We start from the raw sequence: 27,757 nt of genomic DNA on the forward strand, positions 1-27,757 counted from the left end.
TGGGGGGCGCCTGTCAGGGATTCCTTAGTTGTGATTCCAGCATTGCAGCGGGTCAGACTAGATGACCCTTGGGGGTGCCAACTTCACAATTCTATTTTAAATAGTTATTTCAAAAACAACAATCCGCGGGGAACAACGCAACAGAGGAAACAATCCATCACCTTAAAACAATATATATACAGTATAGGTCGTACTCCTTTTCGCGATTCTGCTCCTTCAACTGTACAGTATTCTGTTTCACTTTCCGCTGGACGCTCAGGGGTTAAGCCTTGACCTGCGGAGGAGGGGGAGGAGCGAGGTGCACCAGCCACCTTCCTATTGGCTCTCCCTTTCTCCAATGGCGCCGGTTCGGCTGTGCGACGCAGCCAATCGCAGGCGCCTCCCCGTGCTCCCTGCGCGCCGGCGTCCTTTCTCTCCTGCTCTCGCTTCTGCCGTCTGCGCGAAGTCTTTCCACCGCGGTCCCGCCCCGCCCCGGGGATGAGATTGGCAGGCGCCGCGGCCAATCATTGCACCGGAGCTGCTTAAGGTGGCATTGCATTCTCTTTGGCCAGTGCAAACAGAGGAGCCAGCTGGTTGCAGAAGGTGGGGATTGGCTTGCAGAGCCAAAATCACCAGGTAGGAGCACTTGGGGGGATTTGGCATGCTTAGCGCTGCAGATCCACCGGATCCCAGCAGGATCTCGGGATCTGTTGGGGGGAATCCAAGCAGAAAGCCCCCGGAGCCTTTTGCTGGCTGCATGGAGGGAGCCTGCCCTGCCCAGGCGCGCAGCCGAGCCAAGCGGGTGCTTAGTCTCGGCCTTGGGCTCCTGGGTCCTCCGGCAATTTCCTTTGGTTTTGGCATTTGCAGATTCGCAGCAGCTGCCAGATCCAGGAGGGGCACCCTCTCCGGGCTTCACCTGGCAGCGGTGAGTGTGGGCTGCCTGCCTGTGCAGGAGGAGGAGGAGGTCGTGCCCAGCTGGCAGCCTCCCGAGTCAGACCGTATGGGTCCACCTAGCTCAGGGCCGTCTCCTCCGACCGGCAGCATTTCAGGCAGGGGAGTCTTCACACACCCACCCCAACCTGGACATTCTATTGGGGATTCGAACTCAGGACCTTCTGCATGCTAAGCAATTGCTACCACCAACCCACACCCCTTCCCTAATAAGAATATAGGAAGCAGCCTTATGCAGAGCCGTATCATTCCTCCGCCGAGCTCAGTATTGTCTGCACTGGCTGGCAGCAGCGCCAGAGCTTCATGCGGGATGCTGTGTATCTACCCCAAAGAAAAAAGCCCCCCCCCCAGCAGATTGTTCTTAGAGCTGGGAAACGGTGGAGGTCTCCTCTTCCTAGCACTGTCAACTTTTCTGGCCCAGGTCTTCAGTTGCTCTGACAGCTGTAAATTCAGCTGGTCAAGCCATTGCTTCCCTTTGTTTCTTCTCCACAGGGGTGGAGAAAAAAAGTTTCGCTCCTTTTGGCTGCCCCACAAGGAGCAGGAGTCTATATGGGAATGAAGTCTTGTGTCCAGATTAAGAAAAGTCACATCCCTGCTCTCTTCTGCCTTGGCCAGCCCCACCTGGAGTCCTGTGTCTAGTTCTCGGCACCACAGTTCTAAGGATGATTTGCATAGCTGTCAACCTTCCCTTTTTTTGCTGGAAATTCCCTTATTCCAGCGCTGTTTCCCGCTGCTATCCTGGATTGTTAGATATACCGTAGACCAGGCACCCCCAAACTTCGGCCCTCCAGATGTTTTGGACTACAATTCCCATCATCCCTGACCACTGGTCCTGTTAGCTAGGGATCATAGGAGTTGTAGGCCAAAACATCTGGAGGGCCGCAGTTTGGGGATGCGTGCCATAGACTGTCCCCGGGACAGGTTAGACTGCTGCTGATCCCTTATTTTCAAATCCGAAAGTTGACAGCCAAGAGATTTGGACAAGCTGGAAGGTGTGCAGAAGAGATGACTTAAGAGAAACGTTTGAAGGAGCTGGGCATGTTTATCTTGGAAGAGGAGGCAGAGAGGAGAGACGAGAGCCACCTTCCAATATCTGAAGGGCTGTGGCATGGAAAATGGAGCAAGCTTCTTTTCTCCTGCTCCAGAGGGTAGGACTCGAACCCGTGGCTTCAGGTTACAAGAAAGGAGATTGAAACTAAACTTACCGAAAAGCTTTCTGACAGGCAGAGCTGTTCAACCGTGGAACGGTCTCCCTTGGAAGGTGGTGGACTCTCCCTGGAGGTCTTTAAGCAGAGAGGTTGGACGGCCGTCTGGCATGGATGCTTTAGCTGAGATTCCTGCCTTGCAGGGGGTTGGACTAGAGGACCCTCGGGGTCCCTTCCAACTCTATGATTATATGATGCATATTTTGCCTGTGGTCATAGAGGTACCTCACGGGGGTTGCCGTTCCCCCTCCCTAAACAGAGGTGATGTGACATCAGACAGCTGCAGAGCAAGGGGGACTCGAACAGGTGGAGCTTTCTCCATGGTGGGGGGACGTGCACCTGTTGTGCTTGACAGCTGGCCAGATTTTATTTTAGTTTATCTTGCTGCCTTGGTCACTTGCAGAGGTGGAGGGTGCAGAGACACAGAAATGGCTGTCGTTGTGCCAGCATTGTGCACTAAGATCCATAAAGGGTCTCTCCAACTATGATTCCTGGCCAGAGGTGCTTGCTGTACCTTTAATTTTTTAATAATAATAATAATAATAATAATTTATCAATGTAACCCAAGTAACAAAATAGAACTTTATGGGATAAACACATGAAAACCAAGCCAGGGCCATCATGGGATGTTACATTCACAAGACAAAATTATAAAGCTGGTTATCTGGATAATTGCGATGAGATGCAGGCAGGTAAGGGGAAATGTCAGAGAACAAGATGTGGGGCACACCTAACATAAAAACACAAAACTTAAAAAGCGATCTTTAGAGACATAAAGAGCACCAAGAAGAAAAGGGCTCTATATTACATCAAGAAAAGAAATTCAACCAATTTGATGTTACTTGTTCCAAATTTCTTGAGAGATTTGTGGAAGAGAAAATGCATTTTCCTTCCTTCCTTCCTTCCTTCCTTCCTTCCTTCCTTCCTTCCTTCAATAAAATCCCACCAAACAGAGACAAAAGAGGTTTCCTTTGTATACCACCAGGTCAGTTTTTCATGTAATGCAATTTTCCATATCTTATTCTACCATTACTGGGGTGTTGAAATCAGGCAATGTATTCAATCTTTGGGTAATCGAGAGACTCCTGTTGACTTTTCACATTAGGATTGCAAGGAAAGGAATTGAAAGTAAAACTGCCCATTTCATAATGCTGTTAAACATATCTATGGTGTGGCTGCATTGGGAGCCCTGGGTAACGGTTCTGGTTGCCTCGCCTCAAAAATGATGTTATAGAGTTGGGAAAGGGCAAATAGATACAGTAGATAGAGGGGATGGAGCGACTCTCCGATGAGGAAAGGGTGCGGTGTTTGGTTTGAGTTTAGGGAAAAGGTGAGTAAGAGTCGACATACTAGAAGTTTGTAAAATTACTCCTGGCAAGGAGAAAGGGGATAGAGAAAAAAGAGGGGGAAGGAAGTCAATTTTTGAAATGTCAAATTGATTGTAAAACTAATGAAATGTATACATTTGAAAAGTATAAATAAAAAACTAAAAAAGAGAGAAAAGTTGTTCTCCCTCTCTCATAACACTAGAACTCGTGGACATAGAATGGAGCTGAATGTTGGAAGATTCATAGAATCGTAGAGTTGGAAGAGACCACAATGGCCATCCAGTCCAACCCCCTGCCGAGCAGGAAACACCATCAAAGCATTCTTGACATATGCCTGCCAAGCCTCTGCTTAAAGACCTCCAAAGAAGGAGACTCCACCACACTCCTTGGCAGCAAATTCCACTGCCGAACAGCTCTTACTGTCAGGAAGTTCTTCCTAATGTTTAGGTGGAATCTTCTTTCTTGTAGTTTGAATCCATTGCTCCGTGGCCACTTCCCTGGAGCAGCAGAAAACAACCTTTCTCTCTCCTCTATATGACATCCTTTTATATATTTCAACATGGCTATCATATCACCCCTTAACCTTCTCTTCAGAAGAGATTCAGAACAGATTAAAGAAAGGATTTCTTCATGCAGTGCAGAGTTAAACTGCGGAACTCCCTGCCACAGGAGGCAATGGTGGCCACCAACTGGGATAGCTTTAAAAGAGGATTGGACAAGTTCACGGGAAACAATTTGTTATGAGAGCTGATGTGGTCTGTCCAATGAACAGGCCCATATTCAACGCCCTCTTCCTCATCGTACTTTGCCATTCTGGTTGGTTCTTTGTGGCGTTCTAGATTTCAAAGCCCAGCGTCCTGGACCTCCTGCCTCCTGGGGGAGGACGGTTGCTGGCTGCTCTCCCTTGAAATCCTCCTTGGCTTATGATGTTCTGCGATTGCTTCCCCCGACTGCGCAAGAGACGGTGGGGTGCCTCTTCCTCCCAAATTAATGGCTGTTCCTGCGTTTTCCAGGCTTCCCAGAGCTGGGAAGGATGGAGGAGAGGAGAGAGGTTGGTGGCCTCCTGCGGAAGAGAGATTCTGGAGAAAACGAAGCATCCTGGGACGTCAGCTCAGGTTTGTGGTGTCCTCCGAGATGTGGGGAGCTCCCATGAGTTACCCATTTTAATTGGGGTCACGCTCCCTCTGAAGGAGCAAGTGCAGAGCTTGGGGGTTCTCCTGGGAGACCTCTGTCTCTAGAAACCCAAGTACTGTTTGGGGGGGACAGGGCACGGGAGGGTGTGGGGACTTCCTGGTCCTGAATGGGGTAACTGTGCCCCTGAAGGACCAGGTGCGCAGCCTGGGAGTCATTTTGGACTCACAGCTGTCCATGGAGGCCCAGGTCAGTTCTGTATCCAGGGCAGCTGTCTATCAGCTCCACCTGGTACGCAGGATGAGACCCTCCCTGTCTGTGCATTGTCTCCCCAGGGTGGTGCATGCTCTGGTTATCTCCCACTTGGACTACTGCAATGCGCTCTATGTGGGGCTACCTTTGAAAGTGACCTGGAAACTACAACTAATCCAGAATGTGGCAGCCAGACTGGTGACTGGGAGCGGCCGCCGAGACCACATAACACCGGTCTTGAAAGATCTACATTGACTCCCAGTATGTTTCCGACCACAATTCAAAGTGTTGGTGCTGACCTTTAAAGCCCTAAACGGCCTCGGTCCAGTATACCCAAAGAAGCATCTCCACCCCCATTGTTCAGCCCGGACGCTGAAGTCCAGCTCCGAGGGCCTTCTGGCGGTTCCCTCGTTGCAAGAAGTGAATTTACAGGGAACCAGGCAGGGAGCCTTCTCGGTGGTGGCACCCACCCTGTGGAATGCCCTCCCACCAGATGTCAAGGAAATAATGAACTCTGACTTTTAGAAGACATCTGAAGGCAGCCCTGTTTAGGGAAGTTTTTAAGGATTGATGTTTTATTGTACTTTTAATATTTTGTTGGAAGCTGCCCAGAGTGGCTGGGGAAACCCAACCAGATGGGCGGGGTATAAGTAATAAGTTGTTGTTGCTGTTGCTGTTGTTGTTGCTGTTGTTGTTGTTGTTGTTGTTGTTATGTATCCTCTGTGACTAGGAGTAACTTTTACCAGCTCTGTCTGGTTCCCCAACCATGACAACCCTGAACAGAGGCAACCCGACCGCGGAGGTCCCTGTGTTAGTAACCTCCAGCCTAGATTACTGCAACATCTAATATGGGGGGGGGGGCATCTCTAATAAATCACAGTAGCCTCTGGAGAAAAAAACACTCCCCTGAATGAAATTCCTGCAACTTGATGTCAGAACGGCAGGGGATTGTTGTATCACCTTCCCATTGCAAAGTAATATCTTGACTTGGCCGAAATTATATAAAGGCCCATGGAATTCAAATTGCAGGTGGACTTTTTTTTGGGGGGGGGGGTTCCAGTGTAAGTTGTTTGGGGTCTGTGGGCCTCCTCCTCCTCCTCCGTGACCAAGGCTAGATAAATTAGATTTGTAGATTTCAAGTCGAAGGAAAGAATGAAGCAGTTTAGCTCAGGCAAGGTCAAATGTAAAATCAAGCACAAGAAACAGTTATCGCGTTGCCACATTTATGCTGATTCTAAACCTCCTTTCTGCAAATTGCTTTGTGGTTTCATCTTGCGATCGAGCGGTGATTGACTGACTGAATATTGGGGAGCTTTAATCTGGATACAAAAGTTGTTGAGCATTTTTGAGGGGCCAAAACAAAATAAAAAAAATTCCTTCCAGTAGCACCTTAGAGACCAACTAAGTTTGTCGTTGGTATGAGCTTACAATTAAGTAAATTATAATCTTTTCCTATTCATTTTTTAAAGTTCTTGTCCACTTGGTTCCTGAGTTTTCCAGTTAACTTTGCCATTTCAGCATAGTCCATCAACTCGGTTTGCCATGTGTGAAGTAGCATTTTTATTCCTTCGAAACGACAACCGCCAACCTCTGGCTCTGTTATTTCCCTTTTGTCCTCCAGAAGTCCTCCGCACGACCAGATATACCGAAGAGGGAAGTTGTCCAGAAGAAGAGGCCAAGAAGCCAAACGGAAACACCGACAGGAAGCGGGCAGCGAAAGGCGCCCCTTTCCAGTGCGCTGGCCGGAGAAGGAGTTTCCCTCGATGGCACAGACTGGCAGGGAGGAACCAGAAGATGCCCCCAGCGGAGGAGGAGGAGGAAGAAGACGACGACCCCATCTCCGGAGGAAGCAGGGGCTTGCGCACCAATGGCGCAGGAAGGGAAGACTTGGTGGGTGAAGAGCTGCGCAACGTCGTCCGAGTTGAGGAGGGCTTTGCCTGGCGGTCGTCGCTGAACACCCACAAGCGCACCCACACCAGCGAGAAGCCCTTTGGGTGCCAGGCGTGCGGGAGGTGCTTCAGCCAGAGGCCCCACCTGTTGTGCCACCTGCGCAACCACACCGGGGAGCGGCCCTTCCAGTGCGCCAAGTGCGAGCGCCGCTTCCGCCAGAAGCAGCACCTCGCCAAGCACCAGCGGAGCCACTTTCGGGTGCGGCCGAGCCCCCACGCCTGCCCCGAGTGCCAGCGGAGCTTCAGCAACAAAGCCGTGCTGGGTCTCCACCGCCGGGTCCACGCCCGCCAGCGCCGGCTGGTTTTCCAGGAGCTGAAGGAGGCCTACCGGGAGACAGTGGCAAGGCAGCGGGAGGAGGCGCGGGCCGGCCTGAGCTGGGCGGCGGCGCGACCCAAGGGGCGGCGGCGGGGGGTGAAGAAGTTCATCTGCAGCGAGTGCGGCAAAGGCTTCACCTGGTGGTCGTCGCTCAGCATCCACCAGCGCATCCACACGGGCGAGAAGCCCTTTCCGTGTGCCCAGTGCGGGAAGAGCTTCACCCAGAAGCCCAACCTCCTGCGCCACCTCCGCTACCACAGCGGCGAGAGGCCGCACGCCTGCGCCGAGTGCGGAAAAGGTTTCACCCAGAAGCAGCACCTGCTCAAACACCAGCGGACCCACGCGGCGGAGAAGGGCTTTCGGTGCCAAGCCTGTGGGCAGACCTTCCCCACCAAGGGGAGCCTCACGGGGCACCAGAGGGCCGGCCACACGGCACCTGAGGCCCTGGTGGAGGGGAGCAGGGGGCGCTTTGCTCTGGGACACCCAGAGAGCTTGGAGGCGGTGGTGGAATCGCTGGTGGCCGGCGGGCAGGGCCTTTTCCGCCCTGCTGAGGTCTCTGGCCCGCAGGGCGAAGTCGGGCAGCCGGTCCTGATCGTGGAGCCGGGGACTCGGCCGCTGGCTCTCTCGCAGACGAAGAAGGGGGTCTTCTGGAAGCCCGAGCTCCCCAAGCCCCCCGCCCCGGAGCAGAAGCAGTACATCTGCAACGAGTGTGGGAAAGGCTTCGTGTCGTGGTCGGCGCTCACCATTCACCGCCGGATCCACACCGGCGAGAGGCCTTACCAGTGTGGCGAGTGCGGGAAGCGCTTCAGCCAGAAACCCAACCTGGTCAGGCACCAGCGCTACCACACGGGGGAGAAGCCCTACCCCTGCGCCGAGTGCGGGAAGCGCTTCGTCCAAAAGCACCACCTGGCCAAGCACCAGCAGGTGCACAGGAAGGGCTCAGCACAAGGGCCGGCACCTGTTCTGAAGGTGGAGGCGCGATAGGGACCACCTTGGCTCGGGGGGGATCGTTGCCAAAACTTGCCTTTCTTGTGGGCCAGGACAAAGAGTGTGCGTGTGTGTCTGTTTGTATGCATGTGTGTCCGTCTGTCTGTCTGTCTGTCTGTCTGTCTGTCCTGCTCAACTGTAATCTTCTCCTTTGCGTTTGTGGTTCGCGAGAGTGGGATCTTGCTGCGGGATCTGCTGAGCTGATGCTGTGCCAAGTCTTGGTAAAGGGCAACAACATGGACTGAGCTGCTGCTTTTTTGCAAGTTTCGCCACCCCAGACTTAGGTCAACCGCATGTCCTTTGCGTAAGGGCTCCCAAATAGTAGTCACAACATTAACCAGCCTGGGCGTCGTCCGGAAGATTTGGACTACAACTCCCATCAGCTTCCAGGTGTGTTGAGCTGGGCCAGTTAATGGGAGTTGCATTCCCACACATCTGGAGGGCGATCATTCGTGGTTGGCGCAAAGGGAAAGCGTTGTATGAGGAGGGGATGGGCATGGCCTTCCTGGTGTTGGGACCTGATGGGACCTCAGGGGTTTCCCTGTGTGCCTGATGCAGAACGGATATGGTATTGCTCAGTGTTCTTGGCTGGGTGGTCAGAACAGGTCAAAATAAGTTTCCTGGCTGACGTGTGAGATGTGAGCTCATTTCCTGGTGAGCTTGTCCACATATCCCTGAACTTATCTGAAGTATGGAGGGGAGAGCCATCTCAGAGCAGGCACCGGGGCACCACATGTGACCAACCATATTGAATATAGCTCACCAGTAGGGTTGCCAGACTCGATAGAGGACAGGACTTCTGTGCCTTTAATTGCCCTGCTCTCTTTTGAGTCTGGAAACCTTAAAGAGAAACCAGCAGACCCTTTAGTTACAGGTAGGTAGCCGTGTTGGTCTGAGTCGAAACAAAATAAAAAAATTCCTTCAGTAGCACCTTAAAGACCAACTAAGTTTTTTATTTTGGTATGAGCTTTCGTGTGCATGCACACTTCATCAGATACACTGAAACAGAAGTAACTAGACCCTTATGTATATTCAGAGGGTGGGGGTGGGGGTGATGGGAATGGGTGATGGGCTGATAGGAGTGGTAAACCTGTTGATGACTGTTAACGACTGTTCAATTGGTCTTGGGGCGGGGGACCAAGGGCTGAGGTGCTAAGGAAAGCTAGATCATGTATAATGAGATAAGAATCCTATGTCTCTGTTCATTCCAGGTGGCTCCATAGTTTTAAGCTTGCTAATGAGTTGCAATTCAGCAACTTCTCTTTCCAGTCTGTTTCTGAAATTTTTCTGTAATAAAACAGCTGCTTTGAGATCTTGTATCTGCTGGTTTCTCTTTAAGGTTTCCAGACTCAAAAGAGAGCAGGGCAATTAAAGGCACAGAAGTCCTGTCCTCTATTGAGTCTGGCAACCCTACTCACCAGGGGCTGGGTAACCTTTTATTGGCCGTTTCTCTGCAACTGCGAAAATAAGGTGGTGGTCGAATGTGTTGTGATCCATTATGGCTGGGCTACATCCAGTGTAGCACAGCCTTCAGCAACCTGGTGCCCTCCGAGGTATTTTGGACTACAACTCCCATCAGCCCCCCAGCCAGCGCAGCATGATGGGAGTTGTAGTCCAAAGCATTTAGTGGGGAACCAAGCTGGGAAAGACGGCAAGGCTGTTAAAAGTTTCTTTTTAAAACTCGCCTCTTGCATCCTTTCCGCATCCAGCAGAAGTTTGGAGTTAGCTCATGACCTGACGCTCCTAGTTTCTAAAAGGCTCCAAACTTTGCCCGGATCCTCTCATCGCCGACCCCGCGGAGACCCCCTTCCGGAAAGAAGCAAGGTTTCTCCCGAACCTTGGAACAGATTCTTCGGTGCCCATCGAGCGTTAAATTTCTAAGGATTGGAAAGAAATCTTAACAACGTGCTCATTTCAGACCCACGGAGAGGACAGGCCTTCTTCCAAAGGGCAGATCCACTCCTGCTCGTTCTGACATAACCCCTTCATTATGCCTCAAGTGCATTTATCGCAGGGAGACGATCGGTCACTTGAGAGCAGGGCCTTTCCTTGGTGGGGTGGAGGTTTCATTAAAACATCTGTGAAATGTGCCTCTGTTTCTCTTGCTGCTTTTACTTCCCACCCCGATCTCTGAGAGCTGAGAGACCCCCGGGGTTCCAGGCCCAAGGTTCAGTTTCCTTGGAAGGTCAGCCAAGACGGTGATGTCTTTAGGATATATGGTTTTATTTACACACATATACAACCTGAGCATAGGGCGGAGGTGATCTTGCTTCCCCGCTGTTTGCGGGTGTGCCACATTACACCTCCCGTCATCGTTTAGCAGCGATGCTGTGTTGCAGAGGGTTGGACTAGATGCCCCTTGGGTGCCCCTTCCAACTCTGCAATTCCATGATTCCGCCCCTTCTGCTTGCCAAGGCTGTTGGGAGTTGTAGTTCAGCGGCGACTGGAGGCCCCAAGGCTTTGGGGAGCAGGGAATGTGCAGCACATTTTAAACATCTGAAGGCAGCCCTGTTTAGGGTTTATGGAAGATGTTAATGTTTGATGATTTATCACTTTATTAATAATAATAAATTAATAATTTATAATTATTAATACAGTATATTATGAGTTATAATTATTATATTATAATTTATAATATAACAATTAATAATTTATTATTATTATTATTATTATCCTATATAATAATCTCCAAGATGTCCCTGCGTCCAGTTGTCCCGTGTGTCCCTGGGGTACTGCGCATGGGCCCCAGGGACACAGGGATTGGACAGCAGAGACGACGTACACACACGCACACACGCTCTCCCCCCCCCTCTGCCAACTGCCGCTCCCGGCCGGACAAGCGCCTCAGTGTGCTTGCGCTAAAGAGCGAGGAGGAGGAGGAGGCTGCTTTAGCCCCCTTCCCCCCCCCTACGACCAGCAGACCAAGGGGCTCAGTACCTTGGATGCCGGTCTGGTGGGACATGACGGCAAGCAGCCGCCAGGAACTGCCGCCTCTCGGGCCGGGGGCAAAGGCAGGAAGCGGCGCCGGGGAAAGAGAGCCGCAACTCAGCGCCTCGCTTGCCTTCGCCCCGGCGGAGGCTCCTTCGGGCCAGGCAGCGGCGCCAGGACTCGGGCTGGAGACACCGGGAAAGCGGCAGAGACGTCTGCTTCCTGTCGGCGGCTGCGAGAGAGGAACGGATGAGGAGAAAGCAGCGCTTTCTCCTCCTCTTTTCCTGTCCCCCTGCCGCCGACAGCAAGGACGGGTCCCAGGGTTCGGAGAAGCGCTGCACAAGCGCTTCTCCTAACCCTGGGATGTCTGCTTCCTGTCGGCGGCTGCGGGAGAGGAACGGAGGAGAAGGCAGCGCTTTCTCCTCCTCCGTTCCTGTCCCCCTGCCGCCGACAGCAAGGACGGGTCCCAGGGTTCGGAGAAGCGCTGCACAAGCGCTTCTCCTAACCCTGGGATGTCTGCTTCCTGTCGGCGGCTGCGGGAGAGGAACGGAGGAGAAGGCAGCGCTTTCTCCTCCTCCGTTCCTGTCCCCCTGCCGCCGACAGCAAGGACGGGTCCCAGGGTTCGGAGAAGCGCTGCACAAGCGCTTCTCTGAACCCCAGGATGTTCTAGCGCCCGTTATTAAACGGGCTGAAAACCACTAGTTAATAATAATAATAATAATATTCTGTTGGGAGCTGCCCAGAGTGGCAGGGGAAACCCAGTCAGATAATCGCTTGACCGATTGTGTTCAAATTCGGACACAACGTCCCATGCGAATGTCTGAAGGACCTTAGAAAGTTTTCAAAGACAGATGCCACACCTCCGCCAGGTGAAACCCAAAAAAACCCTGTTCCAGAACGCACCACTCAGCCAAAGGTGCATGCTGGGGAAAAACCAGGTTGCAAACCATCGCCCTCTAGCGGTGACTACACTGGTACTACACCTATAGAACTTTTCCTCTCAACAGCACCTCGGCTGCCGTTTACATACTAGGCCGAAGCCTTTACAGACTATTCTCCCCACAAAATGGCAGGTCCAAAGGCAGGCCTGCAGGCATGGTATTGGGGCTGCTGCCAGGCATGCCCCATTCTCCCGTCTTCTCTATTAATGGCGCCTGGCCATGATCTGGACCAGATCTGTAAGGGTGGGGCATCTTCTGCCCGCTGACGCCAGAGAGCAGCTGGGGAGGCCAGAGGTAGGACTGCCATTTAGGATCCACGTAAATAAGACTCGATCGGGGTTTCCCAAAGGTGGGTCTCCAGCTGTTTTTTTGGACTACAATTCCCATCATCCCTGACCACTAGGGATGATGGGAGTTGTAGTCCCAAAACAGCTGGAGGGCCGAGTTTGCCTATGCCCATGTAAGACAAAAAGAGGTTTTTTATATACAGTGGTACCTCTACTTACGAATGACTCGACTTACAAATGTTTCTACTTACGAACAGAGCTCTGTCCGCCATCTTGGATGCTGTTTAGATAGGATTTTTTCTGCTTATGAATTTTTAGATAGGGTTGCTTCGACTTACAATTTTTTTCGACTTACGAATGTGCGTTCAGAACACATTAAATTCGTAAGTAGAGGTACCACTGTATATATAAAAAATGTCAAGGCAGGACAAACACAGTCTTTCAAAACCCGCATTGCCTATGCCAATGGATGGCATCCATTGCATATTTTAATAAGTCCTGCATTTGCAGCAGCTTTATAAATCTGTGCGAAGAGCCCTGGGCGTTTGCTCTGGCCTGGAAGGCAAGTTACAAATTCTGAGCGTAAATCGGTTTGCAAGCAGCAAGCTGGCTCTGCCTGAGAGCTGTTGCTGCAGTCCCTGGGTCCCAGCGGATGAGGGATCCAGGCCCCACGAAATGGAGGAAGGTGAGCAGCAGGAGGCATCACCTGGTGGGGCGTCAGATCCTCAGGTGGAACAGGAAGTCACAGGTGGGTTTCCTCTTTGCTATGTGGGATTCCCAGCATGGGAGGGAGTCCTGGAGGTGGACAAATAGCCCTCCAGGTAGTAACCAGGCCAGAAGGACGGCTCTGCTGGGCCCTCCACACACGGAGGCAGCAAACGCTTCTGGATACCAGTTTCTGGAAGCCCCAGGTGGGGAGAGATGCTCTGGTGCTCACATCCTGTTTACAGATTTCTCAGAATGAGCATCTGGTCTGCCACTGTGAGAAGAGGATGCTGGACTAGTTGGGCCACTGATCCAAGAGGTTCTTCTTAGAATCGTAGGGTTGGAAGGGACCCCCAGGGTCATCTAGTCCAACCCGCTGCAAGGCAGGAATATGCAGCTGCCCCATTAGGGGACTGGACCTGCAACCTTGGCCTTATCAGCACCGCCGCGCTCCAACCAACAAAGCTATCGGGGTCAAGTCTCATGTTCTTTATGTGCTGGAGGGTAAGATCCTGGGACAGCACTGTTTCTCTGTGTGGGAGTGAGCCTCACTGCAGGGGCACAGGCAATGGGTGCCAGGGAAGACCCTGCCGGCTCCCTCCTGACCTAGGGTGACTTTAGGAGCAGGGCTGTGGCTGAGTGAAGGAGCATCGGCAGATCTCAGCTTCGACCCTGGGTAGGCCCCTTGAAGTCCAATCGTGGTCAGAGGTACAAAAGGAGGCTCCCCAGGAAGCAAGGCCAAGCTGTGGATCTTTATCGGTCTGCTGCAACAAAAGAAGTCGTTTTATTTCTGCAGTGCAGGGGGTGGTCTAGATGACCATAGGGGTCCCTTCCAACTGCAATTCTGTTTAGGGAAGCTTTTAATCAGGCATCCCCAAACTGCGGCCCTCCAGATGTTTTGGCCTACATCTCCCATGATCCCTAGCTAACAGGACCAGTGGTCGGGAAAGTTGGGAATTGTAAATTATTATTATTATTATTATTATTATTATTATTATTATTATTATTATTATTATTATTTTATCCTCTCCAGAATCTTCCATTCAGCTCCACTGGATGTCATTCTCATTCTAGTGCAATGAGAAAGGCATAGCTGCCAAGTTTTCCCTTTTCTCATGAGGAAGCCTATTCAGCATAAGGGGATTTCCCTTAAAAAAAGGGAGAACTTGGCAGCTATGGAGAAAGGGAGAGAAACCTTTTCTCGCTTTCTCCACTGGGTGCCTCATTTTAAAAACTCCCCAAATGTTCCAGCCTTTCTTCATTGGGGAGTTGCGCCTTAATCCTTTGGCTTGCCCTTTCCTGCACATTTTTAATCTCCACCTTTTATTTTCGCCCGCAAAAGTGTTTCTAGCCCAGATCTCCAGTTGCCACAAGGCCGGGCAGGCTCAGGCAACGCTTCCTTTGCCTTCCTCTTTCCCACGGCTGGGGCGTTCGGGAACCGTATCCCAAAACTGCTGAAGGGCAACAGGTTGGCAAACGCTGCCTCCCTGAGAATCCCAATTAGTGGGGGATTAAGAAAACCTTGCGAAATATCGGCAGCCGGTCTCTTGGGAACTCACATCAGTGCAGCGTTGGCTGCCAACCTGAGCAGTGCGGAAAAGGGCTTGGACCAACGCATGAAGCCCAGTGAGGCTGGTGCATAGATAAACTGCGGAACTCCCTCCCACAGGATTAGGCAAATTCATGGAGGAGGAGAGGGCTGTTGATGGCTACTAGCTACGATGGCTCTCTATCCTGCTTCCATGGTCGAAGGCAGCAATGCTTCTGAATCTCAGTTGCTGGAAACCACTGGAAGGGGAGAGTGTTGCTCTTGTGCTCGAATTCTGTTCGCGGGTTGGCCACTGTGAGAACAGGATGGTGGAGCTTGATCCTGCAGGCTCTCCTTACACACCAATCTCTGAATGGTGCAAGATTCCAAGGGGTTCCCAGCGCTCCGCCGGGGGTTTTGTTTCCTTTTGGGAATGAGGGATAGGGGAGACTGTGGTGTTCCCAAGATCTATAGTATACATATACACACAAGCTGAGCTTACGATGAAGGGGTTCACAGCAAGGTGCCCCATTACCCTGTTTCTCATATTTTAAAACATACCCATAAAATAAGCCATAGCAGGATTTTTAAGCATTCAAGGAATATAAGCCATACCCCGAAAATAAGACATAGTGATAGGCACAGCAGCAATGCCGGCCATGGCAGGAGGAGGAGGAAAAAAATAAGACATCCCTTGAAAATAAGCCATAGTGTGTTTTTTTGAGGAAAAAATAAATATAAGACGTGTCTTATAATATGAGAAACACGGTATATTCTTGTAAAGAAGCTGGTAAAATGCGGGCTAGACAATGCTACCATTCAGTGGATTTGTAACTGGCTGACTGAGCGAACCCAAAGGGTGCTCATCAATGGCTCCTCTTCATCCTGGAGAGTAGTGACTAGTGGGGTGCCACAGGGTTCTGTCTTGGGCCCAGTCTTATTCAACATCTTTATCAATGACTTGGATGATGGGCTTGAGGGCATCCTGAGCAAGTTTGCAGATGACACCAAATTGGGAGGGGTGGCTAATACCCCAGAGGACAGGATCACACTTCAAAATGACCTCAACAGATCAGACAACTGGGCCAAAGCAAACTAGATGAATTTTAACAGGGAGAAATGTAAAGTACTACACTTGGGCAAAAAAAAAAATGAAAGGCACAAATACAGGATGGGTGACACCTGGCTTGAGAGCACTACATGTGGAAAGGATCTAGGAGTCTTGGTAGACCACAAACTTGACATGAGTCAGCAGTGTGATGCAGCAGCTAAAAAAGCCAATGCAATTATGGGCTGCATCAATAGTATAGCGTCTAGATCAAGGGAAGTAATAGTACCACTGTATTCTGCTCTGGTCAGACCTCACCTGAAGTACTGTGTCCAGTTCTGGGCACCACAGTTCAAGAAGGATACTGACAAGCTGGAACGTGTCCAGAAGAGGGCAACCAAAATGGTCAAGGGCCTGGAAACGATGCCTTATGAGGAACGGCTTAGGGACCTGGGTATGTTTAGCCCGGCGAAGAGAAGGTTAAGGGGTGATATGATAGCCATGTTCAAATATATAAAAGGATGTCATATAGAGGAGGGAGAAAGGTTGTTTTCTGCTGCTCCAGAGAAGCGGACACGGAGCAATGGATTCAAACTACAAGAAAGAAGATTCCACCTAAACATTAGAAAGAACTTCCTTACAGTAAGAGATGTTCGGCAGTGGAATTTGCTACCAAGGAGTGTGGTGGAGTCTCCTTCTTTGGAGGTCTTTAAGCAGAGGCTTGACAGGCATATGTCAAGAATGCTTTGGTGGTGTTTCCTGCTTGGCAGGGGGTTGGACTGGATGGCCCTTGTGGTCTCTTCCGACTCTACGATTCTATGATTCTATGACAGCATTAACACCCCAAGAAGGCCTTGCTTCTCCCATGGCCAAAGCCTTGGATCCAAGCAGAAATCAAGCATGGCTTTTTCTCTGCCTTTCCGGCCTGCAGCTTTTGCCTCCAGCTTCTAGCTCACCGTTCAACTCTCAACTCTTCCCTTTTGTCTTTCTAACTAACCAGGAAGGGAGCCCATCTGTTTGCCCTCTGGCACAGAGCTACACCCTTTGTTTCCTTGTTGTTGTTGTTGTTTAGTCGTTTAGTTGTGTCCGACTCTTCGTGACCCCATGGACCATAGCACGCCAGGCACTCCTGTCTTCCACTGCCTCCCGTAGTTTGGTCAAACTCATGTTCGTAGCTTCGAGAACACTGTCCAACCATCTTGTCCTCTGTCGTCCCCTTCTCCTAGTGCCCTCAATCTTTCCCAACATCAGGGTCTTTTCCAAGGATTCTTCTCTTCTCATGAGGTGGCCAAAGTATTGGAGCCTCAGCTTCACGATCTGTCCTTCCAGGGAGCACTCCGGGCTGATTTCCTTAAGAATTGATAGGTTTGATCTTCTAGCAGTCCATGGGACTCTCAAGAGTCTCCTCCAGCACCATAATTCAAAAGCATCAATTCTTCGGCGATCAGCCTTCTTTATGGTCCAGCTCTCACTTCCATACATCACTACTGGAAAAACCATAGCTTTAACTATACGGACCTTTGTCGGCAAGGTGATGTCTCTGCTTTTTAAGATGCTGTCTAGGTTTGTCATTGCTTTTCTCCCAAGAAGCAGGCGTCTTTTAATTTCGTGACTGCTGTCACCATCTGCAGTGATCAAGGAGCCCAAGAAAGTAAAATCTCTCACTGCCTCCATTTCTTCCCCTTCTATTTGCCAGGAGGTGATGGGACCAGTGGCCATGATCTTGGTTTTTTTGATGTTCAGCTTCAGACCATATTTTGCGCTCTCCTCTTTCACCCTCATTAAAAGGTTCTTTAATTCCTCCTCACTTTCTGCCATCAAGGTTGTGTCATCTGCATATCTGAAGTTGTTGATATTTCTTCCGGCAATCTTAATTCCTGCTTGGGATTCATCTAGTCCAGCCTTTCGCATGATGAATTCTGCATATAAGTTAAATAAGCAGGGAGACAATATACAACCTTGTCGTAATCCTTTCCCAATTTTGAACCAATCAGTTGTTCCATATCCAGTTCTAACTGTAGCTTCTTGTCCCACATAGAGATTTCTCAGGAGACAGAGAACTTGCCATAGTTTGCTGTGGTCGACACAGTCAAAGGCTTTTGCATAGTCAATGAAGCAGAAGTAGACGTTTTTCTGGAACTCTCTAGCTTTCTCCATAATCCAGCGCATGTTTGCTATTTGGTCTCTGGTTCCTCTGCCCTTTCGAAATCCAGCTTGCACTTCTGGGAGTTCTCGGTCCACATACTGCCTAAGCCTGCCTTGTAGAATTTTAAGCATAACCTTTGTTTCCTTAAGGGCTCCTACTTAGCAGGCCATCAGCAGGCTGGCCTGGCTATCTCAGCAATTGGATCCATGCTGGTTGCAGGAATTAGAAGGGGAAGCATTTGGCATTTGTATGTTGTCTGTTGTCAATGGAGCGCGCCTTCAGGGGTGAAGTCAGATTGCTGCATTAGCAGCCTGGAGGTGACCTCTCAGGGGTGCAAGCCTGGGCAGTGTGCCTGGAGGTCCTGGGCTCCCCCCTCTCAGCCTCGCTGATGGGGTCCAAAGGAAAACAGAGCAAGATGTTTGGCCCCAGGAGGCGTACAAGGCACCATGCAACCGTCTTAGGGACTCCACTCTGGAATTGTGTAGGGTTTATTCCTGAGCCCTTTCTTCTTCCAGAGATGTCCCACAAGGCAACAGAGGTTTCTCCTTCTCCTAGTTGGGCTCCCTTCCCTCTACAACAAGTGCAGAAACCGCCTGCTTGAATGTTGAACCCACTCTTGGTCTCGCACACGCCATCCGCCGGAGTCTGTCTTCGCACACAGGGAAAGCCCCCAACTCACTGAGGGTTTGAGAGTCATTGGCTCCCCTCACCTGGTCTAGCTGGCCAGTTGAAGCCCTTCCCGTGATGTGGCCGCTGTCTCATGCCGGCAGCATTTGGGAACCACAGGTGGGAGTGAAGCTTAGGGACCAAAGGGGAACAAACTATCCCAGAAGGAGCATGACCCAGAGGTATGACCCCTCCCCTAACACCCCATTCAGCCTAATCCCCCCTCCTGCAAATCAAAGAATTCTAGACTTGGAAGGGATCCCAGGGGTCATCTAGTCCAGCCCCCTGCAATGCAGGAATCTCAGCTAAAGCACCCATGACAGATGGCCACCCAGCCACTCAGTGGTGACCTTGGGGGGGGGCAGTCTCTGCCCTTCTCTCAGCCCCACCACCGGCCTCAGCGTGTCTTCGTGGGAATTAAAGGAGGAGGAGGGGGGAGCAGATAAGCAACTCCAAGCTCCAGGGAGGGAACAGTGGGAAATAAATGCAATGAACAGACAGACAAAGACTTTATTTTGTCTGTCTGGAGAAGGAGCGAGGCTGATTGGCGAAATGCTGCTGGGAAGATTTCTCCTCTGCTTCTTGCATCACCCTGAGAGAGGCGGCCCAGGCCTTCTCCAACTTGCCAAGGCCACTTGCCCAAGAGCCAAGGCTCCGGATCAGCACCATACCGTGGCAGGGCCTGCAGATGGCAGGGAGGGGGGCGGTGTGCCAAATCTGCTCCTGCTCCCCCTTGTCAAGGACAAAACTCTCTGCCTAGTCACACACAGGAAGGTCTCTGCTGGGATCAAAAGCCTTAAACCAAACACACGTTTCATTGGAGAGGCAGCGGCCGTAACCCAAGGCCACCCAGTGAGCTTCATGGCCAGCTGGGGATTTGAACCCTGGTCTCTGCCACATCCTAGCCCGACACTCTAACCCTTACTCCACACTGCCTCGCTCTCGATTGCCTGCTTCTGGCTCGCAGATTGCTTTATCCTACAAAATCTTAATAGGTCACTGGGGCAGGGTGGGTGGGTGGGGGATAGACCTCTGGAGTGCCCCTCCCAACGCTACAATCCTGTGGTCTTGTGTGTGGCATTGAGGACACCCCCAGTTCCGGGGGGGGGGCGCGCTATTGGGCCGTCACTCAGTTGTAGAGCCTTGCAAGCAGAAGGTTCAAACCTCAGCATCTCCTGATCGGATAGGTCAGTGGTCTGACTTGATGCAAAGCCTTTTCCCTACGTTAATAGCTCAGCCCTTTATTCGGGATCATGAAGACTAGAATATTTAGAGGACTGGCTGGGCAGAGCTAACAGCCCAACCCTTGGCGAGCCGCTGCTGCTGCTGCCGGTCAGTGTGGCCCCCACTGAGCTATATTGGCTCGGCGAGGTCAGGCATCTCGGCGCGCTCCTCTCGGCGCAGCGCAGCAGAGGAAAGCGGCGCGGGGAGGGCAGAGAGCTCTTGCCAGGAGCCGCCACCGTCGCCGCGGCTTCTCCTGCAGCTGCAGGAAGTGGATAGTGGAACCTCCCCGAGGCTGCGGTTGCGGTTGCTGCTGCTGTTGCTGCCTGCCTGCCTGCCTGCCTGCCTGCCTGCCTGCCTGCCTGGGATGTCTTGCAACAAACCTCGCGCGGCGCCGTTGCTGGGCGAAGCTGAGGAGGAGCGCGGAGCTGCCGCCGCCGCTGCTGCAAAAGGTACGTTGTTGCAGCAAATAAAAGGCGAGGAAGGGAGGCAGCGCCGGCCCTCCCCTCCCCTCCGCCAACCCTGCGGGCCGGATCCTGCCTGCAGTGCCTCGTGCAAAGCGGAGCAGCAGCAGCAGCAGCCCGGGCACGGTGAGGCACTGCTAGGGTGGGAGGGGGTGCCCCCCCCGCAGCTGCCGTGTGAACGGAGCGTGCGTGGGGAAGGCGATCCGGAGCAAGGCTATTTTTTTATTGGGGGGGGGGGTGTTGGATAGAAGCAGAGGACCCCCCCCCTCCAGTCTTCCTCTTCCCAGCCTGCCTCCCCTCCTCCTCCTCCTCCCTTTCTTCCTTTCGGGCCCGGGCTGACTCCTCTCCGGGCGCACGTGGCCGGCCGGCGAAGCTTCCTCCCCCTTCCCCCCGCGGCCCTCGGCTCGCTGCAATCCGGCCCCGCGGGCGCTCCGGCCTCCGCCCAGTCTCCAGCCTCGCGCGGAGGACGGCAGCGGGCGCCTCTGCCACCGGCTCCCCGCGTGACCTTGGCCCTGTTGCTCCGCGTTGGACGCGCCGGCGAGGGATCCCCAATCCCCCCTGATTTTGCCAATCAATCAATCAATCAGAACCCGCGGGGCGGATTTGTTTCTTGCACGGTGTGCATTTGGGCATACATACATACATATATATATGTATGCCCAAATGCACACCGTGCAAGAAACAAATATATATATATTTGGTATTGCATCTGCAACTCGCAAGCAGGATCCGCTCTTTCCGGCGGGATCCTGAAGCCTTGGAGAAGGCTCAAGGCCGGCAGGAATCTTCCACAGCCTTTGCAAAAACAAAACAAAACAAAAAAGCCCCCAAGACTGCAGGCCCCACGGAGGCCTGCCTGCAAATCCAGCCGCACAGGTAGAGCTGCCCAGTTGCATTCTGGGACTTGCAGTTTCTTCTCCCCCCCTCCCGGAGTTAAGGTGAGGCTGTGATTTGGATGACGTCATCGCACTCTTATCCCCCTCCTTGGGAAAGAGGGAGAAAGGCAGGTTGTGTGAAAGCTTGAGGAGTCTTGTCTGGGCAGATCCGTGTGTGTGTGTGTGTGTGTGTGTGTGTGTGTGTGTGTAAAATCATTATTTCTTTTAAGGAGGGAGCTTTGGCGCTGTCTGATTCAGAGCTGGCTCAACAAAAGCCCTCAGGCTTTTGGCGCAGTTTTTCCTGCAGCGCCCTCCCTGCGAGGTCTGCCTTCCGCCTGGGGAAAAGGAGCGTTGACCCAAGCCTTGGGTGCCTGGGGGTGGGGTGGGGGCAGGGGGTCCCTTGAAGGTGCAGCTGCTGGGATTTAGGAAGCTGATGCCTTGTGCTGAGTCAGACCACGTGGGTCTCACCGGCTCAGTGTTGCTTGCTCTGACTGGCAGCAGCTCTCTGAGTCTTTTGGAATGTGTGTGTGTTCGGAGGCTAGGTCCTAGCCAGACATCCTGCAAGTGGCCTCGTCTGCGTTTCACATTATCCTGTTTACTTTGCCCCCCAAATCCAGGTTTTTGGTGAGCTGGGAAAATGCAGGCTGGTGTGGGCCTGTGTGTGTCTCGACGCCTGACCACACCTGGAGAGATTTTGTCAGCTGCCGGTCCCTTTTGGCAATTTTGGACTGGAGCTCCAAAATAGAAGAATACTGGACGATTTTTAAATTTATTTCGACACCGTCAGACCAACATGGCTACCTGCCTGAATCTACCATTCTATGATTCATTGGAGCTTTTGAAACAGAAGTTGGCTGTCTGACAGGGAATCTTCAGCTGGGATTCCTGCATTTCAGGGGGTTGAGCTGGATGACCCTTTAGGTGCCCCTTCCAGCTCCACCATTCTATGGAACTATTCTGTTGTGCTCATGTTTCATAACTGCCTTGATGCCAGCATTATTATAGTTGTTCTTTTCCTGGTACCTTTTCTCATACTTTTAAAACATCAGTAAATATCATATGGTGAGGGGAGAGAGACTTTCTGCTCTTCATCAGGCAATGGTTTTTTTCCACCTCTTTGCTCCCACCCTCTAGCCCTGGGAGCCTTTTCCAGGCCATGACTTTAGGGACAGCAGAAGCAGCTGGGAAGATCACGGATGTTTTTTAAAAAAACCCACAATTTTGTGTGTCTTTGCTTCTCGATTTGTGTTGTGTTATTTTATGCACTGAGACTTGCTGGTGTTTTTATTGATTACAGCTTCGGAATTATTGTAATCGTTAAGAGTGAATTTCTGTTTAAATATTATTTGCTGGTGTTTAAGTTTATTGTGTGCTATTCTACTCTAATGGATTATTGAATATTACTTTATTGGACATAAGCTGTTTATTTTAAAGTTATGTTTTTTATTATGACATTTTTCGTATTGGGTCAGATTGTTGTAAGGCTGTTTCTGTAGCTTGTGAACCGCCTTGTGTAGTACAGCGGTACCTCGGTTCTCGAACGGAATCCATTCCAAAAGCTTCTGAAACGCTTGAAAACCAAGCTTCTTGCACTCAGTGGAAGCCACGTTGCACGTTTGGGTTCCGAAAAACATTTGAAAATTTACTTCCGGATTTTTGGCATTTGAGAACCAAAACGTACGACAACGGAGGCGCTCGAGAACCGAGGTAGCACTGCACTAGAGAAAGGTGGCGTGCAGATTAAAAGCGAGATGAAATATAAAAGTAAAATGAAATAACTTCCTTGTGCTTTCCCTCTCTCTTCCCTCCCCCTCCAGGAAGCGAGGGCCCCATGGAGGGAGACAAGGAGCCGCCCGTCCGGGGCCACCAGGCTTCCCCACCCGGGGGTGACAACCCCTTCCCGTTCCCCGCCTGGGAGGAGGGCTCCGGGGACGAGAACGCCCTGGTCATCCACAGCCAGGTGGAGGAGGAAGAGCACAAGTGCGCAGCGTGTGGCGAGAGCTTCCCGCACCCGCTGAGCCTCTTGCGCCACCAGAAGCAGCAGCACGCGGGCGAGCGGGCCTTTGTGTGCCCCGAGTGCGGGCGTGGCTTCACCCTCAAGCACAACCTCATCATCCACCAGAGGATCCACACTGGGGAGAAGCCCTTCGGCTGTGGGGTTTGTGGCAAGCGTTTCAGCCTCAAGCAAAACCTCCTGACCCACCAGAGAGTGCACGGCGGCGGCGGAGAAGGGTCCCCGTCCTGCCCCGTCTGCGGGAAGACCTTCCGGGAACAGCGGCTGCTCCTCGCCCACCGCCAGAAAGGCAGCTGCGGCCCCCCTGCCCAGGAGAAGCCGGGGGCGCCCTCCCCGCCGCGGATGCACACCCGGGGGAGGCCCCGCGTGCCGAGCGAGGAGGGCGATGTGCAGAGGCCGCTGCGGGTGAAGCACCAGCAGAAGCCCCGCCAGAACGGGGCGGCCTTCCCCTGCCAGGAGTGCGGCGAGGCCTTTGGCCGCCGGAGCAGCCTGGCCGGACACCGCAGGACCCGCCACCAGGCCGAGAGGCCGCCGCTGCAGGGCGAGGAGGGTCGGAGGCGCCCCAAGGAGGCCCCCGCGAGCCCCGGCCGGAGGCTCCACGCGGGAGACGCCCCCTTCCAGTGCCTGACCTGCGGGAAGAACTTTGTGCAGAAGGGGAACCTGGCAGCGCACCGGAGGAGCCACCTGGGGCAGGAGGCGCTCGGCTGAGGGGGGGGCTGCCCCTCCAATGGGCCGCGTCAGGGCGGGGGGGGGGGGGTCGGAGGAAGAAGAGGAAGGTCCTGGAAGCGGAAGCACCTGTCTGGGAAATGGGAGCGCGGAGGGACTTGGGGATAAGGTCTGGGAAGGGGAGATCGAGGGCCTCCTAGCAGAGCAGCGATTGCCCTGCCAGGAATATGGACCATAACCGCTCCAAGAACTTGGCATCCCATCAGCCTTGAAACATTCCTTGGGGACCCCTCCTTTCTGAAGCAAAAGCCCATTTGCTACACATCAGCCGCATTTCAAGCTTGGGTGTGCCCTGAACTTTCATAGGTGGGATTTTTCTCACGCCGTGCCATCGTTTGGTTTCTGTTTTGGGCAGCGACGTTGTGCTCCTCTTTAAGTTTCCGTTCTGAGCCATTGCACCAGCGCACCGTTACCTCCGCTCTGGGATTTCCCAGCGTTTACGTTCTGCTTCCCGTTTTACAAGTACGGACTCCCAGGTTTATTTTCCCCCAAACCCCGTTGGGTGGTTAATTCCTGCCCTCCCCTAAGATCCACGCAGCATGTCCAGCTACAGCCTTCCCTGTTCTTTTGCTCCTGCAGCAGAGTCATCTGGTTTGGGGGACGGGGACGGGGTGTCAAAATTGTTGCCAAAGATAATCAACACAAACTCGGGGGTTGCCGGGGGAACAGAACTGGGGTACACAAAGGTTGTATTTGATTGCGGAGGATTTTGGCCCGCCGTGCGTCGTCTTCCTGTGGATTTGAACCTGCAGCTCAGGGGAGAATCTCCTGCTGACAACTGCATCTTGCTAGACACATTGGAGGAAGGTGGAGTGATTGCACTATGTACCGGAGAACCCACACATTTGCTAGAGAACCCATAAAAGAGGGCAGATGATGTGTTTGCCGGTTGTTGCTGGAAAACGTCTTCGGAGGAGAGAGGAATTCTGAAGAGCTGTGGCAACATTCTCTTCTGAGATTCTGGGTTCCAGAGCCTGATTTCCAGATCCACAGAAGGAAAAGACCATGTGGGAGTTTAGGCCATGGAAGGACCTTTTTGGATAGCTTAATGTGGGGAAAAGAAGTGATTGTAAAAGTTGAATGTTCTGAAACCACTTAGGTGCCCAGAATTTTGGGGATGGTTTTGAGCTGGGAGAGAAACTCCCATAAAACACTAGAGTGGCCTTCACCGAGGCTGGGTCCTCCACATGTTTTGGGGCTCTCGGCCTCTCCTCGGCCCCAGCCAGCCCAGATGTAGCCCCCGCAATCCTAGCATCACACAGCTAGGGTTGCGGGGAGTCAAAGACATCTGGGTTGTGCGAGGCTGGCAAAAGTGAGCTCCGAAGATCTGATCGAGAAATACACCTGCTGCATGCTTTTGAGTTGTGTGCGTGTGGGGGGGGGTCTCTCATCCTTAAACCCTGTTGGGAGGGGGCTTCTGCAGCTGATCTCCCCTCACCAGGTTAGTATCCAGCAGCTGCAAAAGGGTCATGCTACTGAGCTCTGTCGTTCCCTCCCTGGAACGGACTCCGCTGCTTCTGCTACGGTCCAGGGGTTTCAGTTTCTCTGTTACACAAGGCTTAACTTGAGCCTTCAACATGTTAACGTATGTTTCAAGCGTTTTTAAGCACTCCTGTTTCAAAGTGCGCACAATGGGCGGAGATCTTTGTGGAAGTTGCACGCCGCAGCAGCATTCGGAAAGAAAAGAAAAGAAAGTGTTATGTACCTCTGTGGAGATCTTCACATGGTATGTTACCCGATCCAAAGTTTCGCTCCAAAGCGCTGCACCAGACTTCAGCGACCTGGTGTCCTGCAAATGTGGTGGGCTCTGCCGACAGGTAGGTGATGGGATTTGTACTCCCAACACACCTGGAGGGCACCAGGTTGGCAATGGCTGTGCCAAGCCATTGGGCACATTCCTGGTCTGGCTGAATGAGAAGTATTGGATGAGGATGGGATGGGCAGGGCCTTCCTGGTGTTGGGACCTGTTGGGACCTCAGGGGTTTCCCATGTGTGCCTGATGCAGAATGGATATGGTATTGATCAGTGTCCTTTGCTGGGTGGCCAGAACAGGTTAAAAAGGGTTCCCTAATTGATGTGTGAGATGAGAACCTATTTCAGGGGTGGGTCCTGGTAAACAGGTGAGCTTGTCCACATATCCACCAGGGAACATTTTGTGTCCAAATTAACTCACTAGCTCCTTAGTAAACCACTTTTTTTGCTGTTTTTCTACAACTGCAAAAAAGGTGGTGGTTGTCAAATGGATCTTGTGATCCATTATGGGTGGTCAGGGGTCTCCATTCAGCACAGCCTTCAGCAACCTGGTGCCCTCTGAGGTTTTTTTTTTGGACTACAACTCCCATCAGCCCCCAGCCAGCACAGCACCATGGGTGTTGTAGTCCAAAACAGCTCAGGAGTGTTACCACATTGCTGAAGGTTTTCTTTGCTGGCTCAGAAGATGGATGGGGCAAGGAGGCCGCCTTCCCTCTGCAAAGACACGCTTGGGAATTTCACGTGACCGGCCTCCCAAGATGGTCCCATCACGAGAAACGCCTGGCGGTTATACTGGTTATTCACGTACAACAATCTGTGGGGTGCCTCTTCTTTCTCTAATAGGCAAACGGCAACGTTGAAAAGTGGTTTTTTTGTTTTGATTTTGTTGATGTGGCCTTTTCAAAACTGGCAGGGCAATGTGGTTTTGCAAAAGCTCCCTGGCAAAAGAAGGACCCATTTTAATGTGCTGTGAAAATGAGCAATTTCTAACCTAGGTCAATTTTGAAAGTGTTGTCCTGTCTGGAGAAGAATGCAGGGGTGGAAGTTGGCTTCTGGTTTTTCTCCCCAACCCTAAAAAATTACTGGGTGAAGACAGTCCTGGGAGATAGTCACTCAGGTTGAAACTTTAAGAGAAATGTTGAATCCGGTGTGTGTGTGTGTGTGTGTGTGTGTGTGTGTAAGAGAGAGAGAGAGAGAGAGAGAGAGAGAGAGAGAGACCCTACCCCCTGACCCCTCAGCATCCTCTGTAGAAAAATGCCACTTTGAACCTTTGCAGCTTTGCCTTCTGGGTCCCCTGGAAATATCCCCCCCTCCTTCTGCGCCCTCTCCAGACACCCAGATGACGACCACTTAGATGGGTCGTGCGCAGCATTAATGGTGGCTGGAAAGCAGAGGTTTGCGCAGAGCAAGACCTCTCTGCCCCTCAAGGCAACGTGGATCGACTCCCCTGGGGTGGTTCTGGCCCGCCAGTGAGAGCCAAGAGCTGCCTCTCGACGGAAGACGCTTGATGCAAAACTCTAGTGCTTGGATGATGCACCTTATTCCCCCAACTGCTTGATCCTCTTTCTTGGTTGAATAAAATTAAGTTTGCCTTTCCTTCGGCTCCTTGCTGTGGTGATTTCTCTTAAATGAGCAGAAGGATCCCCGACTCTTCACCGGCTGGGGGTTGGTTGTCGTCTTTCCCAACTGAGGCCACATCCATGCCATAATATTGGTAGTAGGAATATTTGAATTATGGTGCTGCAGGAGACTCCTGGGAGTCCCATGGACTGCAAGAAGATCAAACCTATCCATTCTGAAGGAAATAATAATAATAATAATAATAATAATAATAATAATAATAATAAATTTTATTTATACCCCGCCCTCCCCAGTCAGAACCGGGCTCAGGGCGGCTCACACCAATAAAATTACAATGAAACATAAAAAGCAATTGATTAAAATACAGATTAAAATACAGTATTAAAATTTAAGTTTAAAATGCAGCCTGATTTTAAGTAGTACATAAATCCAAGCCATGAGGGAGGAAAACACAGGGGTCAGACTAAGTCCAACCCAAAGGCCAGGCAGCTCTGTCTTGCAGGCCCTGAGGAAAGATGACAAATGCTGCAGGGCCCTGGTCTCCTGTGAAAGAGCGTTCCACCGGGTTGGGGCCAGTACTGAAAAGGCCCCGGCCCTAGTAGAGGCCAATCTAGCCACCCCATGGCTCGGGATCTCCAGAATATTGTTTGTGGACCTTAAGATCCACGCGGGGCATACCAGGAGAGGCGGTCCCGTAGGTACGGGGGTCCCAAGCCGCATAGGGCTTTAAAAGTCAAAACCAGCACCTTAAACCTGATCCTGTACTCCACCAGGAGC

At 52.0% G+C, this 27,757-nt stretch overlaps 2 protein-coding genes across 5 annotated transcripts; both read left to right on the forward strand.

Moving 5' to 3' along the window:
• The first annotated feature begins 452 nt into the window (after positions 1–452).
• On the forward strand, positions 453–10,188 carry ZNF775 (zinc finger protein 775). 2 transcript variants are annotated; one of them, XM_088653959.1, is made up of 4 exons: positions 453–615; positions 4,477–4,578; positions 4,930–5,107; positions 6,468–10,188. In XM_088653959.1, exon 4 carries the CDS (start codon positions 6,641–6,643, stop codon positions 8,093–8,095), a length of 1,455 nt encoding a protein of 484 aa, XP_088510085.1. In that variant the 5' UTR covers positions 453–615; positions 4,477–4,578; positions 4,930–5,107; positions 6,468–6,640; the 3' UTR covers positions 8,096–10,188. The 2 variants fall into 2 exon arrangements, with proteins under 2 accessions (XP_088510085.1, XP_034986100.1); XM_035130209.3 differs by lacking the exon at positions 4,930–5,107.
• A 9,684-nt stretch (positions 10,189–19,872) lies between these two features.
• On the forward strand, positions 19,873–26,995 carry LOC118092047 (uncharacterized). 3 transcript variants are annotated; one of them, XM_060280519.2, is made up of 2 exons: positions 19,873–20,020; positions 22,725–26,995. In XM_060280519.2, the coding sequence occupies exons 1-2, from the start codon at positions 19,936–19,938 to the stop codon at positions 23,627–23,629; spliced, it is 990 nt and encodes a 329-aa protein (XP_060136502.1). In that variant the 5' UTR covers positions 19,873–19,935; the 3' UTR covers positions 23,630–26,995. The 3 variants fall into 3 exon arrangements, with proteins under 3 accessions (XP_060136502.1, XP_088510469.1, XP_088510470.1); XM_088654343.1 differs by lacking the exon at positions 19,873–20,020 and adding an exon at positions 20,031–20,158; XM_088654344.1 differs by lacking the exon at positions 19,873–20,020 and adding an exon at positions 20,792–20,970.
• Positions 26,996–27,757: the final 762 nt, after the last annotated feature.

The sequence above is a fragment of the Zootoca vivipara genome, chromosome 11, assembly GCF_965207765.1.
Source record: "Zootoca vivipara chromosome 11, rZooViv2.hap1.1, whole genome shotgun sequence".
NCBI lineage: Eukaryota > Metazoa > Chordata > Lepidosauria > Squamata > Lacertidae > Zootoca > Zootoca vivipara.

Excerpts from the sequence above, each read along its gene's own strand:
- ZNF775 (XM_035130209.3), top strand. The coding sequence starts at position 4,497 with ATGGAGGAGAGGAGAGAGGTTGGTGGCCTCCTGCGGAAGAGAGATTCT. Across the intron at positions 4,579-6,467 it reads ATCCTGGGACGTCAGCTCAG|AAGTCCTCCGCACGACCAGA; the intron begins GTTTGTGGTGTC and ends TTTGTCCTCCAG.
- LOC118092047 (XM_060280519.2), top strand. The coding sequence starts at position 19,936 with ATGTCTTGCAACAAACCTCGCGCGGCGCCGTTGCTGGGCGAAGCTGAG. Across the intron at positions 20,021-22,724 it reads CGCCGCCGCTGCTGCAAAAG|GAAGCGAGGGCCCCATGGAG; the intron begins GTACGTTGTTGC and ends CTCCCCCTCCAG.